The 18,906-nt window shown below is 39.4% G+C and overlaps 1 protein-coding gene across 3 annotated transcripts in view; it reads right to left on the bottom strand.

The window, feature by feature from the left end:
- Nucleotides 1-18,906, bottom strand: part of WWC2 (WW and C2 domain containing 2) — a 160,926-nt gene that overhangs the window by 39,523 nt on the left and 102,497 nt on the right. For all 3 annotated transcript variants that reach the window (XM_068532319.1, XM_068532321.1, XM_068532322.1), the window contains 4 exons: nt 9,083-9,162; nt 4,299-4,428; nt 1,309-1,455; nt 193-266 (listed from right to left, as the gene is read on the bottom strand). In XM_068532319.1, the coding sequence (XP_068388420.1) occupies nt 193-266; nt 1,309-1,455; nt 4,299-4,428; nt 9,083-9,162 (431 nt within the window). The remainder of the gene's footprint in view (nt 1-192; nt 267-1,308; nt 1,456-4,298; nt 4,429-9,082; nt 9,163-18,906) is intronic.

Genomic DNA, 18,906 nt, shown 5'->3' with positions numbered 1-18,906 from the left:
TCCTTGTTCTTCAGCTTTCGGGGGAGGGGACCCCATAACCCTTATATCCTAAGATCTGAAGGGTGACCTTGGTAAGAACGATGGCGAGCGCCCAGCAGACGTCCCTAGTGAGTAAAGGTGAATTCTGGAAAAGGAAACCAGGGTGAGCCAGCTGACTACCCACTGACTGCTACCCAGCTCCCCTGCTGTTACCTTCTTTTGGCTTCTTCATACTGGAGGCTCAGCCTGACCTTTTCAGCCAAATTTGATCTACTTCTCACTCCGATCTAGTAAAAAACAAAAGGGAAAAAGTCAATTCACTCTGCTAATGAATGAAGTAAACTGCTTTTGTTTCTAGGAAGTACAAGTAATTGCAAAGCTAAAGAAGATGGTACTGAAATTGGGAACACCAGTTTGAAAAGGCACTTACTTTATAGGCTCAGCAGGGACAAAACATTTCTTTTTAATTCCAGCTTGTCTGTTTTTCAAAGACTTTAACGTCCTTTTCTCCACACATTAAATTCAAGATAAAAAATATCAGGTAAATGTTTCTGGTATCTAAGAGTTTATGAAGGGTGTACAGGTCAATAAAATTTATGAACTGGAACTAATTTCCTTGTCTCTATGAGCCAAAATTTCCATCATCTAACTTTCAAATGCATAAACATAAAATTAATTACTTCGAAAATTAATTTTTCAAACAGGTAAGCCCTACTGTTGATCTCTACCTGTTTTACTCTCATAGCACAGAATTCAAAGAAGCATAGAGAATACAAAAATAACTGGAACTTATTGAAAAGTAAATATCTACTAATGGTGTCCCAAAAGGTAGAATACAAACTGGTAATAATATTCAAGCCACATTAAATATTTTCAAATGCCAGGTATAAACCACCAATCAAATATTTTAATATAATCAAGTTCAGATTTATAAAAACAAGTTTTTTGGTTAGTTTTTAAAGGCATATTATTTGTTTCTCATTAGCCTTAATGTTTATTTGGAAGGACCTTAATTTCTAAGACTCTAAACTTAACAGGAAAAACTCAAATTTTCCTGAGTCTCTTGCCTTTCAATAGAGTCTCTGAATAAATACAGAATGAGAAAGTTTGAACAAAGCTATTCATATGGACAAATTCTGATATGCTTGGCACCTAGGCAGAAAAGATAAGGCTAAGATTTTTAAATACAATCTTATGAGTATGAAATGCTGAATGCACACAGCTGGAATTCGCACCACCTTCCTGGCCCCTGTTCCATTTGCCATCGGTATTGTAATCAGGGCCCGTCAGGACACTGCTGGGGCCAACCCTTCCACATGGATAACTTACATCCCCGGAAATGCTTGTTTGTGACCCAGCATCCAGGGTCTGTCTGGAGAGAGATAAATGAGAGTTCACAGGACTGGATCTCAAGTCTGGCTCAGATCTGCCAATGCTCTGGTCCAAGTGAAACCGCTCCTGCAGCTTAGCAAGACTCTGTTCAGGAAATACAAAGTACTTCATAAAGCTGAACATTTAAGAGCGCGAAACTTCCCCACCAGGTAAAATTAAGCCGAAAGAGCTAATCTCAATGGAAAAAACAACTACTTTATCTGAGTAGGTACTTATCACTCTAAATTCTTGAAATAAATAAGAGTAGAATATAATTTTTGCACATACACACAGGACTTTGAAAATATGTAAGATCATATTAAACAGGTTATCTTATCTTTCCCAAGACAGCCTGGGAATTATTCACCCTGTGACTAATGGTATCTTTATATTTAATACATGCATTTCTTATTTTTAAAATTCTGTTTAAAAGAAGTCTATTTTAATAAGAACTACCCACTTTATGCAGTAGGAATTATGGAAGAAGCATAGGATACCTATAATGCAATCTCATTTAGATAAAGCAGGCAAACTTCCTGCTTAGAAGACTTCTACAGTTATGCCATTTGATATCTGGACAGGATCCAAGAGATTATTTAGCTCACATAGATGTCAGAGATTAGGAAATGGAGGCCCAGAAGCCGCAGTCAATCAGTACCTGCGGTGATGTTTGGTTTGGGGAAGTGCCTAATTACAAGTGAACGTGACTGGTGTCGGCACCCGGGTTTTAATAGAGTGAGTTTACTTTAGAGGGAGGATGTGAGTCAGTGAGAGTATTAAAAAGGAAAAAATTTAAATTGCTACCAAAGAACCCCCCTACAAAACACTACTAAAAATGTAAGAGGCTCATTATTATCAACTTTAAGAGGAGCCAGGATTTAATCCTGCTATTTAAAATTCTCATGATAAGAAATTAGAAATATCAGAGATCTGATATTTGTTTTTTACCTAACCTTCTCTATTTTCTTTCAAAGTCATATTTATACAAAATGTATACGCATGAGGGATAAAACTTAAATGGTCATATCAAATAATATATTACAGAAAAGAACGAAGAAACCTCTTAGGGACTTTGGACAAGTCTTTTCTATTTTTTCATGCGAACGGTGAAAAGACGTACATTTTTCAAACCTATGACCATGCACTCAATCAATTTAGTAGGTCATGACTAGTATGTTTTTAAATGAAATAGAAGAGACTAGAAAGTAAAATCAAAGTATATTACTAGTATTAAAAGCAGGCATATTTCTGTGAAATTTGGTGTGTGTATCTATGGGTAAAGACATTTGTATTACTGGGCTTTGATGTAAAATATATGTATTTCTTACTCTGGGTCACAGCCAAAGAGGTTTAAAAGTCACAGAAGATAACTAATGTCCCTTTCAGCTCTACTGTTGATTCCTGTATCTATTAATTATTTTTTATATTTTAGTAATTAAAAAAGGAATCTAATTTTTAAATTTAATCTGGCCTATGTATAAATCCAAAGCTTACAGAAAGAATCAAAGAGGACCTGAAATTGCTAAATTATGAGGTTCCAATGTAACTATGTTCAAGTTCCATTAACTTTTTTCAAAGGACTTATTTTGTGCTTTTCAGGAATGACTGATTTAATCGGCAGGATCACTGTAGAACAACAACAAAAAGTACAGCCAAGTGAAGTTCTGTATGTGTTACACATATGGTAGAACCACATATTCTAGAGCAAGACTGCCTGGGTTTGAACCTCAGTCCTGCCACTTACCTGCTGTGTGACTTTAACCAAGTAACAACTTCTCCGCACTGCTGTTTTCTTGTCTACAGGTTGAGGATAATAACAGAGCCTATCTTTAGGCTGTTGTGAGAATTAAATGAAGTATTTCTATGCAAGGCAGGCAGAAGACTGCCTGGCACAAAGTCAGTATTTTAAGTCAGTCTTTTCTATTTAATCGCTTCTTGCAAGTTATTTCAAAATTCCCCAAATGCAAAATTATATGGGTTCAAGAATATTCACCCACATTCAACCAGCATTTTGGAAACTGACATGAAGTAGCTGAATTTGGTATTTAAATGCAGAGGTTCTGTTTACCACGGGCTCTAACATTTTTTGAAAGACACAGACTAAATCCTCACCCAGCTAGGTAAAGAACTCCAAATATCTGAAATATTACAAAGACTTCTCAGTGCTTGTGATAATTATGGGATGGAAGGGAGGGAAGAGGAGGAAGAGATATCTCTTAAAAAAACTTGACTGTATCTGCTAAATATAGATACTCAACATGCAGAATATTGATCGCTGAATGGTTGTCTTCTCTACACATAAGGCTGGGTCACTGGAGCTCAGACCCATAAGGTGAGAAGTGCACAGGTGTAACGAGGGGGTCTACTGCCATTAGCATCTCTCCCAGGGTGACTATACAGATGTCCCCCAGCTGGGTCAGCGTTCTCCCTGCCACCCCCAGCTAGCACCTCGGAATCTCCTGGGGTGGGGAATAGCTTTTCTAAGCTCCTCACACCCCTCCCCCCTCTCCTCAAGGCATCTCATCTACTTACTGACAGCAGGTGACATACCCTTTCTGTATCCTGGGCTGAGGATCACTGAGTTAGATAACCTTGCTTATCAGGGCGCCACATGAAGTTTGCAGTGAGTTACAGGGTGCACCAAGATGCTAATCTCCTTAGATGGGCTCCAGGACCCAGCAGCCCCCGTCTCAAAGGTCATCCAAAGTCTGCCTTCAAATAAGCATATCAGAACCTTGGAACCAATCTGTTTTCTTCCAAGGCAGGCGGCTGGCTCAGTGCCTATAACAATCCCCTACGGGACCAAATTCCGTATGGATGGGGCAGAAGTGGGGTTTGTGTGGTTGTAAAGGGCCTTCCAGACTCCGATGGAGAACTTCTGCCTCAAGGAAAGTTTCTGAGGCCCAAGAAGGTAGCAGTGTGACTTGAAAATATGTTCCATCACATACCTGCATCAGATCTTGTTTTTCTTTTTCTCCTGAGCTAATGGCCTTTCTGATAGACTTCAGTTCAGTTAGGATGGCTTTGGCTTCACTAAGTTCATAGCCACTCTGGCCTCCAGACATTTTTTTATCAATTCTGTTAAAAGAGGAAAAAAGAAAAATCAAAGAATGACCGAGTGTACAAGTTAAGGAGATAGGAATTGGGTTTGGGGTTGTCTTAGTTGGCTGGTTTTTACTACCTGACTCACACACACCAGTTTCAAGCTGACGGTCTCTCCTTTCTCTTCTGATCACTTGAGAGCCCTTCCAGCCCCCACTTTATCCCCCAGTCCACTGTAATGACCTTCAGGCTCAGGCTTTTTGCTTTCCGTCTGTTTGGGTGATCCCACTGCTGGCTGACCTCAAACCTCATCTCACGCTGATCCTGACAAAGGTTCAGGACACGGGGAAGCAGAAGGACAGAAATGCCAATAAACCGGGCGAGCACAGGAACCTCAGGATTCATCCCTGCCACCTAATGTTACATGCTGCGATGTCTGTGCAAAACCTAGCACAGTGCCTACAGCTTGGTGACCTTTAATAAAGGGTAGTGATTTTTATTTACACTAGTGAGTATCCTGTAATATTTGGATTGCCTGGTTCGTTTCTTATTTCTTTTTAGATATATGAAATGTATTCTTTTTTTTACGACAGTTACGAGTCAAGATAAACTGCTCGCCTTGCTGGATGAGTTCAAATCTAGGAACAAGGGGGCGGCAGATGTGTTCATTTGTCCACTAACGTTGAATAAAGAGCTCCCCGATGAGCTTATTTACTGTCCCTGCAGATCTGCTCACCAAATGTCCTTACAGCTCACAGGGTCACCCTGTGTCAGAGGATTTCATGTAACCTAATCTTTGTGGTCGAAGGGCCCAACCAAATTACCTAATTTAAAAAAAAACAAAAAAACGGTTCAACATTTTCTTCACCATCACCCTCCTGGTTCTCCCCACCACCTATGCTGCCTGGGACTCATTAGGAAAGAGCCTGGGCTTCCCTTCAGGGACACATGCCACATCTCTGCCCATCAGCCAACAACGCTATTACACGCGTTCTCAGACATATCCTTGTCTTATTCACAGACTCTCCAGAGTTATGGCACCTGTTAAATCACAGAAAACTGGCTCTGACCTAATTTGGTTTAAAACACTTAATAATTTGTATTTATTTCAACGTGAAGGGCATAGTCTGAAAAGTAAAAAAGAAAAAACTAACACAATTATTATCTTATTCATTCTTCCAAAGTCTACCCAAACAAGTGCAGTTTGTAGATAACTTGATAACTAAAATGGTACTCGTAGATAACAAGTACCATTTTAGAAAATATTTTATGGTGCTGAACGAATAATTAAAGTCTTAAAGAACCTAAGAGAATAAAATTAATTTTATCATAAGTTCATTCTATAAAAAAGTATAACCAATGAAATCACTGAATTAAACATACACACGTGCGTGCGCACACACATACACAGGGTATTTGTGATGGGAGGGACCCTAGAGATTGCCTAGTCATGTTTCTTCCAAATGAAGAAACTGAGACCAGAAAGTCTATGCAAATTTAGCCTCTAAATTGCATAAACACTTAGCTAAGTAGCACAACTGTCCTCAAAATGAAAGACTTAGGCTTGGGGCTCTTATGACTATTACATTTAGAATATTTGATAAGAACCCCAGAAGTAGTTTGAACATTGGTTGATTATATTTATTTCGGGAGGGCTTTATCAATGAAATTGTTGACACCCTTAAGTACTGTATCTACTCACTTAGTTGAGGCAAAAAGCTTACTTTAATAAGAAAAAGAATCTGTGAGATTTCATGAAACAGCTAGTAATATAGGTATCTCAAACTGTCAAAGGCAGTTTCTAAAGCCCAAGTAATTTCTTCCGATTTGTATAAAACCTTCAGAATTTAATAGTAATACAAATCTTTAATTCAGAAATCAACTTTGACATTTGAAAATAAAAGCCAGTGAGCAGTTTTCAGAAATAAACTTTAATATTTAAAAATAAAAGCAGGGCTACTTCAAGACTGCTAATTTAAATTTCAGAGAGCTTTAAAAATAGATGAGAATTTCTCGGACAGCCACTGCTCAAACAAATGTTAAATACGACAAGTACCACCTCCACGCAGCATTTGCCACGGAACCCCTTTTGGTCTTTCTTTCCCTTTTTCTGAACCTTTCTACTTTACTTTAACTATTGCTTTTGCCCTCTACCTCCACGTTTTTCCTTTTTCTCCTCCACTTTTCATCTACCCCTTTTTCTCTCTTTTGACCCTAACTGACCATAAAATAAAATATCAGCATAAGTTGCTGACTTTTTTTTTAAAACAAAGTATGTACTGTGCTCTTTGTTCTTGAGAAATACAATTTTACTTTCATCCCTTAAAAATTAAAGAAAAATTTTTTTTGGTTTGTGGGTACCCTATAGTTAATTTTTTCCCTATATCTTACCATTTGCATGCCTTCCCTGGAAAATGTGTACCCCCTGAGCCAAACTTTCATAGATTCTGTATATACTCTTGGCTTGCTGGGTGTTTCAGCACTTTCCATTTTCCAGTTTTGAGTGAACACTGGAGGTGGCAAAGCGGAAATATGCTTCTCTTCCTGGCATCCACCTACACATAAGCTACACTATCGCTTAGGCCAAAGTCAACTTTGGGACCACAGTCTGAAATGAATAACGTAAAGAATAAAACTACATTCATTCATCCAGCATAAACTATTGCATCAAGTAAAATCAAAACCGGGGTTTAAATTACATCATAATTCCAGATTCCACAAAATTATTCCATTTTATTGTGAATAAGTGAAAAGTTACAGAATCCTGCAGTAGGATTCTGTATAAATCTTTTCCTGAAATATATTTTGTCACAACCCAAGTAAAAAGCCCCCTTATAGTACCAGGAATGCGGTTTCTTGAAAAGTATGGTCTCTGGGTTCAATCAATTATTATTCAATCTTCTAGTAGTATGGTGGTGAACATCTGGATGAAAACAGCTTTATTTTGTCTATAGCTTTATTTTGATCTACGAGAGGAATCTGATATTAGATATCCTATCTTTCTGCTCTTGGTTCAGCGAATTAGAATCACTGCAAGAGAAAGCCTGAATTTCTACAACAAATGTCTATTGTTTTCTTGTGGAATGTTATTGACAGATTCTTAAACATGCCTTGGATTCCTATAAAAATTGCTTGCAAGTAAACTGCTTTGAAACAATACAGCATTGTTACATAAATATAACAAAAACAGCAAGTTTGGCTAACCTTTAATCCCAGTGGTGACATGAGTTATAATTTCATGTGCCTTAAAAGTATGCAACGTGTGGCGAAACGCTTCGTGGTGCTCCCACCACAAAGCCCTCCGTTATGCTGATGTACAACTGACTAAATAATACATTTAGTTGATTCCAGGTCTGCTGAGTTTTTCGGGGCGCTCTGCAACCAGCTGAGGTTCTCTGGACAGGGTTGGACCTGAGAACCACATGGGGGTCTCACAGAATATGACTTGGGGTGGAGACAAGACACAGGGATTTTTAAGAGCTCCTCAGATTATTCTAATATGCAGTCAGGTTAGGGAACCACCAGGATGGGAGCATCTGAAAGAATATCATGGTCATGATCACATGGGGTGAGTGTCAAAAACAAAACTGATCCAGTAAACCAAATGTCTGAGATGAAAGTCATGTGGCTGGTGGTCAAGAGGGGTGACTGGGGCCCCAGAGTATAACTCGTCAACCAAACGTACAGAACAATCAGCTTATGTGGCCTGGCCAGCGAACACGTGGGATCTTTAACGGGTAACGCCTTGCTGCCTTGGATACTGCTAAGGGAGACAAGGAAGAACATGAGACCCACCGATCAGGGAAGCCCCTGTGAATCCTGCATTGCTACTGGGGCCACTGAACCGGGCAGCAAGGAGGAGGGAAGGGAAAAGCAGCTGGATGCCTTTCAAGGGATGATGCCTTCAACCCTCCCTGTGGTTGTGTGCTGGATGAACCATCACTGCTTCCCTGCATCGGAGACCCTGGGGCGGGCACTGCGGGAGCTGGAAGGTCTTGGTGTGCCTGCTGGGGTTCAGTTAGGCTGGGCCTCGTCAGCAGAAGAGCAGTGGCTTCCAGGGGCTGGGAATGGGGCAGGGATTTCCAGATCCTGTTACCCTCTGTCATCTCCATTCTCATTTGACCCAGCTCAACCTGGAGCCAGGGTCCAGCAGACTTCAGCACAGAGCAGGAAAGGGCAGAGGGAACACGGGAGCCGAGGCACTCACTCAGCTCCTCTGCAGACACCCCTGACTTGCTCCCTGAGATCAGACAGCATTAGGTCCCCCTGGGGCTGCCAGAGGCGGACAGGCCCCCAGCCCGGGGCTCGGCGGGCGCAGGCTCACAGAGTCCAGCCTCCGGAGAGAAGCGGGAGGCCCTTCCTGGGCTCGATCTCCTGGCTCTGCCTCAAACTGAGAGCAGGCTGGCGGGCCCAGAGACGAAGCTAAGTTTCTCACTTTGGTCTCCTTGGATCTCCAAAGATTAGTGAACATTTCACACCTATTCAACGTGTATAGATTTTCCCAAGTTCTTTTGTTTGTTTGTTTTGTTCTTCAGTTGATTGCTTTTTTGTTTTTTTGGTGCAGAGCTTTGCGCTTTGTATGTTACTTCTCTCCGAGAAAACGCTTATGTAATCTATACTTCTATTTTCTTTGTATCGGTTCAGGGGCTTTGGATTATTCGAGAGTCAATTTCAGTATTTTCATACTCACTGTTTCAAGGTTGCAAAGCCTTGTTCTTTATAGAGCAATTCTTGCTTCATCTGTGACAGTTCTCGCTTCAGCTTTTTAACCTTTTGTGAGAAATCAATGTAAATATGAATGTTTGTAAATAATCAGCAACACAGTTTAAAAAGGTAATCTATTAGTAAACCATTAAACACATAAACACAGCCACTAGTTTGACATTTACTCGACTAGTTTCTCCTGGACATAAGTTCTACGGAAGGCAGATCATCAGCGATGTGCGTTACTACTCAAGTTTCCTCTCATCATCAGATGTAGCGACATTGCTATGAGCCGGACATCACGATCGTCTCCGCTCTGTGATAAACAGCCACCACGGGGAGAGGCAGGACGGTCAGCCAGGGTCTCTCGGACTCTGTGCTTGCCCTTCCCTTCCTGACTCTCCAGGACCCCTGGCCACCCCTCTGTTCCCCGAACAGGCCGGGCTGTTGCAGCCCCAGGGCTTCGGCATGTGCCGTTCCCCCGGCTGAAAGGCCCTTCCCTCCGCTCTTCACTAGCTGACTCCCTGCCACTCAGCCTCAGCTCCACGTTACCTTTGCAAACAGCACTTCTCTGGCCACGGCACCCAGGCCATTGGTCTGTTTTGTTTAGTTCGCAGCATTTTCCAAGAGCTGAAACTGTCTTTGTACCTGTTTCCTGTCTGTCCCCCATGGGAAAGTAAGCAGCATCACCCAGCTGTATCCCAAGCTTGTAAAATAAAACCAGGTGAACAGCAGGGGATCAATAAATATTTGTTGTCAAACGGATAAAAATGGTTCTTTTCCTGTTATCTTTGGTAGTAAGAATACTAAAGTTTGGCAGGTCAGGAAAATGGCACAAGCCTGGTTCAGTCACAAACTGAAGGTATTCTCATGGGTGTCAGAAGCTTATTTCCATATAGTGAGTTATAGCCTTAAGTTTCAAGCACATCCTGTTGTATAGTATTTCCATGTGTTTTGCACTTTTACTTCCTATCTATTCTACCCATTCCACAAACAGTTATTGATTCTGCACAATGTGTCAAGTCCTGGGTCTGAAAGCGTGAATGAAACAGACCTCATCTTTGCCCTTATGCGTCTTACAGGACAACGAGGGAGGCTGATATGGAGCAAATAACTGTCCAACGAAATAAATCTTTCCAACTGCCACAGGTGATATAAAAGAAGAGCACAGGATACTTCACGATCTAAAAGGGGGACGGGACCTAATTTAGTCTGAGGGGTTGAGGAAATGAGAGGGTTCGTGGGCTTCACTGATAGAAGGGGTCCCCACAGGGTAGAGCCTGTGGACAGGCTAAACTGTGGGAGGGGAAACTCAGCAAGTCTCTGGGATTTAAAGAATGCTGTCCCTGCCGGATTACAGAGGTGGTGTGTGGAATGAGGTGAGAATGGAAAAGGAGGCCTGATTACATAGAACCTGAAGCCATGCTGAGGATTTCTAAATCTCCTCCTAAGAACAATGAGAATCAAGGAGGGATTGTAAAGCATGAGCTGCTTTATGATTCTAAAAGATCACTGTGGATACTCTACGGTGCTTGGACCAGAGGGGCCCAAAGGGGCCATCCTGCCTGGCATGCGGGCCGTGCTATAGGAAAAATATATTTTAGAGGTAGAATCAACAGGACTTGGTGATGGACTCAATGTGGAGGGTGAGGGAGAAGATGTGTCAAAGATCACTTCCAAAATCCTGGGTATGTGAAGGTGATTTCCTGGGGAGGGGGAAAGATAAAGGGTTTTCTGTAAGACATTTATTTTTCTAACACCCATGGCACTTCAAGGCAATTGGAATATGTGGACTTGAAGTGTCTAGACTAGAGATATACAATAAAGAGTCACTGACATAAGGATGCTATTTTAAATGCACGAGAATAAATGAGATCAACTAGAGAGGGTGTACGGAGAAGGGAAGGCAGCTCAGGAACACCTTGGGCATCTGCATCGCTCACAGGTCAATGAGAGAAAGAGACAAAGTACATTGCGAAGCAGAGGCCAGAGAAGTCAGAGGAAAACAGAGAGCATCGTGGAACAGAGGGGAAAAAAGTAAACGGGGGGACGAGGCCCTATGAGGAACCAGACGACAAGGACAAGGGCTGTTGTGACACATTTGTAGACCATGAGGCACAATATTTTGGATACAGTAATGTTCAATAATTTATCTGTTAAGTTTATCTGAAGGCTTAACAGTTTGTGCCCTAAGGCACTTACATTTTATTAGGGAGAAGGAGATAGAAAGAATTGTGTTGCAAGGCCCAATTCATAACTAAAAGAGAGGTACAAACAGTGTTACTGGAACCCAAAGGAGGAGAGGACTACTTAGGCCAGGGAAGGAGGGCTGCCCTCAGAGAGGAGGATCTTGAAGGTGCTTTAATATTCATGCATAGCAACAAGCTCATTCACAGTGTCCAGTAAAGACATTTCAGTTTTAGTATCAGACTATCATCATGTCAGGAGCCATCAGTAACCGACAGCTCATTCCACATGTAATTCTACTTCCGACAGCACTCGCAAAAGCTTTTTACCAAAAAGACTAATATTTTTATTTAAAAATAACAACAGAAATCCAAAAATCAGTAATAACTGGGCTGAAACCTGTCCCTACCTTTGAAAACACAGTTGACAAAAAAAAACAATGGTACTATCAAGCCCTCTTGGAACAACAGAATTAAAACAATTAGTGTATCTCATGGTCATACAACAGCACTCCATTTAAAATCATTTCGGCTGTGATGACATACCCAGTTAATTTCTTTCAAAAATGATCATCGTAAATTTAACTTTTGACAATTCAGACTCTTCTCTGCTTAAGTGATGTGAGATTTTATTGTATGTTGGGTGACAATGACAAAGGAGGCTAACACCTGTGTTTTCTTCCACATTATTTACTTTACCTACAGTTGGCTGAAAGCCACTGCTTTTATTTTGGGGCGTCTTCTGAGTGTATTACCTGAATGATTTTCAGCTGCCAAATACCAATGTGCATTTTATTTTGTTAAGGATGAAAACGTTTGATTCTACTATAATGATAAGTGAAAACAGATACTACTACTTCCAACCCAACATTATTTCCGATTGTTTCTGGTTTTAAGAGTTTGGTCTTAACCGTTCAACACCCTTTCTTCTCAGAGAACCATTTGGCATCGTTAGCTATTGGAGGATCACTGTTTCTACTCTCGTTCTCCAACCCACTTTCAAATGTAGGACACAGAACATGAAAACACATGTCCTTAGATCCCAGCTAAGGGTTACGCTAATGCTGATTTGCACGTTTAGCACAATGGACTCTACTTGGAGGCAATGGTGAGAGCTAACATGCCAAGCACTTCAGGTATTCCAGGCACTGTGCTTTCAATCCTCACAACTACTCTAGTAGATGGATACGGTTTTAATTCTTATTTTACAGGTGAGGAATCTCAGACCTAAAGAGAATAAGTAAGTAATCTGTTGAAGGTTAGCCTGCTACTAAGCAGCAGAGAGCGGTCTAGAACCCAGGAGAATGTTTTAAAACTACAATTATAAAAGTTTTAGTTATTAATGGCATGATAATATATATAAGATCAAACTAGAACTGTAGCAAAATGACCTAAATAAAACCTATGGCCCTTATTCTATCTTAGAAATGTCAATATTCTTATATCCCACCCAAGCTGATTATGTGAAGAGCCTCACAAGCCCTAGAGCCTGTTTTTGCCTTATATCAATACATGGTGAACTTTCTGCAGCTGGATCCAACCATCTAATTTTCCAGACCTATGTCTACGGCTCAAATCTCAAACCTGAGAGTCCCAAATCGGAGGCAGAGAGACCCATGACTTTTGCACGTTCCCTGCCTTTTATACCGACTACACCAAAGCAACTGACATTTTGAATTGACTTTAAAGTTAGGTCTGAAATCCAGAAAGAGAGTGATTCAATGTGATAAGTACGACTGGAAATCATACAGCCTCTTACCATCTCTTACAATCCTACTGTGTAATAAGTTTTCTTTTAAAAGAAGGAGAAAGAAGATGGCGATGAAGGAAAAGTAAATTCCAGAACTTGTGGACCTTGGGAAGATCACAAGACAGGCAGGGTTCAGAAGTCTGCCCTAAAGTGACCCTTGCAACATTAAAGTTACAATGATCACAGTGACGTTTTACTAACGACTACTGTCCCTTCTTACCACTCCCTCCGTCGTCTTGCCAGGAGCTCCCTAAGCAAGCCAACAAAGGGCAGCTGTCATCTTGCTCTTCTGGAAATCCTCCTCATCACCACTGCTTCCACCTCACTAAAAATCCTCACCACCCGCCTCCTCTCTCAAGTCACCTTTAAAGATAATGAGAAATCAGCTCCAGATCGTCAGAGGATTAATAATAAAAACATGTTTGACTTTACTAAAGAATAGCGGAAAACAGAATCCCAGATGCTGTTAGAACCATTTGTGATGACTAATAAATGGATTCTGTCATTAGAAACGAGATGATTGAATATATTAAAAAAAAAACACCCCAAACTTCTGTTTAACAACAGTAAAAAAGGAAAAAAGCAAAACAAAAGCTACTGAGAAAAATATGAAACATTTTTGAAATATACTACCTTGAGATACAAATAATAGATAAAAATATGGAAGGTCAACGCTAGATCTCTTTCTGCTAAATAAACCAATAAGTTGCCATATAACCCAGAAATTCCACTCCTAGGCATAAACCCAAGAGACATGAGAACTTATATCCACATAAACACCTGTGCAGGAATGTTTGTAGCAGTTCTGTTTATCATCACTCAAAAGTGGAAACAACCCAAATACCCACCAACTGGTGAATGAATAAATGAAATGTGATGTATCTGTACAATGGAATATTATTTAGCAATGAAAAGTAATGAAGTACTGACACATGCTACAACATGGATGAACCTTGAAAGCAGTATGCCAAGTGAAAGAAGCTCACAAAAGACCACATATTGTATGATTCCATTTATACAAAATGCATAACAGAATAGGCAAATCTAGAGAGACAGACAATAAATAGTGGTTGCTTGGGCTTTGGGGATAGAGGATATGGGTGTGCGGAATGGGCAGTGACAGCTAATGGAGTACAGGGTTCCCTGTAGGGGACACAAAAATGTTCTAAAACTAGATTGTGATGATGGGTATACAACAGTAAATATACTAAAACCCACTGAAGTGTACATTTTAAACAGGTGAACTGTGTCGCATGGGAATTATTTCTCAAAAAGCTGTTAAATTCAAAAAATAAATTGGCAAACAGAAATGGAAAAGGTAGAATGTCACCAAAAAAAAAAAAAAATCACCTCTTAACAAAGACAAAATTGAAAATCATGGTATCATTATATATCAATTAAACTAGCAAAAAAAATATTAATACAAGTGATAAACACCTGGTCAAATGGCTTCCTATTTCAGATTAACATCCGAAGTCTACAGTGGTCCCCAAAGCCTATGAATTCTGTCTTCATCTCATTGTCTAGGTTACCTCTCTCACCTCCTCTCTTAACTGCTCTCACTTTCTCTCTCCATATATTGTGGCCACATTTGACTTCTTATTGTTCTTTGAAGATCCCAGACCTTCTCTAACATCTGGACCTTTACACCGGATCTTCCTCACCTAACTTCACCACCTCTGTCTAGTCTCTGCTCAAATGTCACCTCAATGAGACTTACCCTAAATACTGTATACAAAACTACAACCAGCTCTCCTTCTTCATCTCTCATGCCCTGTTATACAGCAATTATTTTTAGTTAGATTGATTTTTTAAAAAAACAAACCATGACTAGAAGCTGAATTTATCAAAATGCTTTCTCTGTATCAACTGGAATGATTAATGATTTCTCTTTACTCTGTTAGTGTAGTAAATAATTCATTTTCAAATCCTAGACTGTACATATCCAGGATAAGCCCAACTTGGTCCTGACAAACTATTTTTAAATGTTCCTGCATCTGGTTTACCAATATTTTGCTTAGGATTTTTGTATCTAAGCTTATGAATATGGCTGGCTTATTTTTTCCCTCATATTATCTTGTCAGAATTTGGTTGTATTAGCCTAATATTCAGGGTGTCTCTGGAATTTCACTGATAGTAACAGGGCTGGTCAGATTCTTTCTTTCATCTGGAGTCATTTTTGGTCAATGATATCTTAGTAAGAACTTATTCATCTCATCTCAAAATTAAAATGTAAGAGTGTAAATTTACTCAAAATGTCCTCTTATTTCTTAAGTATCTAGAGTTTAATCTCTTCATTCCTTGTATAATTTTACTTGTTTCTTTTCTCTCTTATCAATCCTGACAGACATCTGTCAATTCTATTATTCTTTCAAAGAACTAAATTATGCTTTTGTTGATCTCTATTATAGCCATGTTTATTATTTAAATAATATCTTCCCTTAATTTTATTTTCCTTCATCAACTGTCTTCAGATTTATTCTGTTGTTCTTAGATTGAATTCACTGCTCATTAATTTTAAGACTTTCTTATTTTCTAGTATATGCATGCAAGGCTAAAAGTTTTTCTCCAATTCTCTTCTGACACTACTAACAGTATCAGCTAAACTACAGACTTTACTTGGATCCCCCAGGATCCGACCATGTTGTCTTTACTTGTCATGTTTCCCTAGACTCCTCCAATCTGTGACACTTCCTCAGTCTTTTCTCATCTTTAATGACCTGTTCGCTTTTGAATAGGTTAGATGTTTCGTGAAGTGTACCTTGGGTTTGCTAGATACTTTCTCATAATTAGACTGAGGTTATAGATTGGGAGGAAGAATATGACAGAGGTGATGTGTCCTTCTCATCAAATGACATCAGGGTACATGCTATCAATCTGACATCACTGGTGATGTTAAACTTAATCACTTAGTTATGGTAGCAAATCCCTAGATTCCTTCACTTTAAGTTTACTGTTTTTCCCTTTCCAAACTCTACTTGTTAAAAGATAATCACCAGTCCAGCCCATACTCAAGATGAGAGGAGTATCAAAGATTAGTGGACATGTTAAAATCACCAGAGTTAAGTAACACATATATGTGGGGAGATACTTTGAGGCTACACAAATATCCCTTTTCTCAACGTTTTACTCACTAATTTTATCAAAGAGCACCCATTATTATTTAGACGTGTACGGTTCTCCTCCACATTAAGTAGCTTCTAAGTTTTTTAAACTTAGGAGTATAACATACATACAAAAAAGAAAAAAAAATCTTAAGCAGACCATTCAATAAATGAATGGTAAAACACCCATGGGAAGGTCAAAAGTTCAAGAAGTCCCAGAAGCCATTCCTGTGCCCCACCAAATTACTAACCCTTTCTTTCTCCCCAAAGTAACCACTATCCTGACTTCCAACCCTATAAGTGGTTTTGTCTTTGTTGAACTTCATATAAATGGAATCATACAGTATGTATTATTTTATGTCTAGCTTCATTTACTCAACATGGTGTTGTTGTAAGTAACTGTGCTCAATTATACTTGGGGGCCCATATTTTAACAGATTCATTACAGATTCGTGGCCCTCTTTTTTCTTCTTAGTGAAGAATTTTGCCTTATAATCTACCTATTCCAAAATTAACAAAGCTATATTCGCTTTATTCTTTTTTTTTTTTTTTTTTTTTTTTTTTTTACTTTGGCTGTGCCAGGTCTTAGTTGTGGCACGCGGGATCTTCGTTGCGGCATGAGGGACCTTTAGTTGCAGCATGTGGACTCTTAGTTGCAGCATGCATGTGGGATCTAGTTCCCTGACCAGGGATCGAACCCGGGCCCCCTGCATTGGGAGTGCGGAGTCCTACCCAATGGACCACCAGGGAAGTCCCAATACTAGCTTTATTCTGATTAGAATTTGATTGTTGCATCTTTTTTACCCATCCTTTTATTTTTAACTCTTCTGTATCTTTGTTTCTGGTGTCTCTTATAAGCATCATATAGGTAGATTTTTCTTTCCAAAACCAGTCTGTAAATCGTTGTCTTTTAAACTAGAACATTTAATCCAATTACACTTATTTCTAATTATTTGGGTTTAATTTACCCATCTTACATTAAACTTTTCATTGGCTTGCCTTTTCTATTCTATTCTCTCTTTTCCTGCTTTCTTTAGTATTTCCAATGGTGAAGAACTTCTGGTGCCATTAGTTACTTTCAAATTTTGTCTGAAAACATGTTTGTCTCATTCATATGCATGAAAGATGTTTTCCTGTGTATAAAATTCTGGTTGATGGTTATTTTCTCTTAGAGCACTGGAAGTATTACATTATCATTTTCCTTCCATCATCACTATGGCATAATCAGGTGTATCGCTCTGTCAGACCTTTGCAAATAATCTTTTTTCCTCTGGCAGCTTTGAATTTTAACCATTATATGATTAATTTACAGAAGTTCTACTTAGTTCTTTTCCCATATATCCTTGGTCATTTCACAGTCATAGTATCTTTCTTACTCATATTTTCAATTCCTTTTTTATTTCTTGACATATTAAACACCCATATTTTACATTCTGTATCTAAAATCAACAAAATCTGAAGACCTGATTCTATTGTTTGTTTTTTTCTGCTGGTTCTTACTGATGTGACCTTGTTTCTGTGTAAATTTGCGATTTTTGGCTATGAGTTTGTACCCTTAGAGCTCTACCTGTGGAAGGCACAGGTGCAGGTGCGTTCCTCTGGAGAGGATATGCACTTCCAGGCAACTGGCAGCACAGCCACCTGCCACTGCCTAGACCTGCCACAGCTCGAATTAAGTGTTTAGCTTGCAGTTTCTCAGACTTTCCAGGTAAGTGTGAACTCAGCCTGCAAACCCATGTAAGGTGTGTCAGATGGTGATACGTTCAGAGGTCAGAATGGTTTCTCATTGTTTCTCTAAACAGGTCACTTTTCCTACTGCTTTCTGGTGGGTGATGGCAGTGGCAGGTATGTTGGGGTGGCAGGGTTGGAGGAGTTTAATCCTAGCTCCTCTCACACTGAGGGTTTGGTCCTTTTGGGTCCCAATTTTACGCAGTTGGGCTTTGTCTCCATGAAACCACGAAAAGAAGACTATGGAAGGTGACGTTCACCCAGCGTGGTAAATTCTCTTAGGGAAAAGCAAGTTTTAGTGCTCTGTTATTGCTTTAAATGTCTTGTGGCTAATTTAATTGAGTTTATGATTGAACTTCTCACATTTAAATTGCTGATCCATCTGGAATTAAAGGAAAAAGGTACAGATTCACTTTCATTTCTTTTAAAATGGGCCAAGATATGTCCCAAGCATTCACTGAATAATCCATTCTTTCCTTAATGATATGGAGTGCCACTTTTATCACATTTTAAATTCGACAAGGTGTTTCTGCATATTCTTCAATGTTCAGTTCCACTGATCTTCTATTTTTGTGTCAATATCACACTTTTGTAATTACTGGAGATTTAAGTATTTTAAATATATTAAGATAAAGACCTATATACAATTGCCAATCCAACTGTAATAAACACTCACGCATGTAGACTGTGGTCTCTAAATACCACTTCTCACTAAAAAGAATCAGAGCTTCTTGGAGAAATGTTTGATTCCAGACCTTATACAAAAAAATCAAGAACATCTTTCCAGACCAAAGAGAAAGAAACTATCAGAATACTGGGATCAAAGGCCTCAGGAGCCAATATAAAAAGGCTCCTATACGCACAAGACAGGACGATGTGAGGTTCGATAAGAATAATAATTGCAATGACATATCAATAATGTTTAAATTCGTGATCAAACAGTGATACTTAAACAAACAAACTCAACTCTGTTGGTCATCTCTAACAGATGCTATGACACAGCTCACCATTTGAAAATTGTTTTTTTTTTTAAAGGAAAATA

The sequence above is a fragment of the Eschrichtius robustus genome, chromosome 21, assembly GCF_028021215.1.
Source record: "Eschrichtius robustus isolate mEscRob2 chromosome 21, mEscRob2.pri, whole genome shotgun sequence".
Taxonomy (NCBI): Eukaryota; Metazoa; Chordata; class Mammalia; order Artiodactyla; family Eschrichtiidae; genus Eschrichtius; species Eschrichtius robustus.
This window is presented reverse-complemented; position numbering and strand designations above follow the sequence as displayed.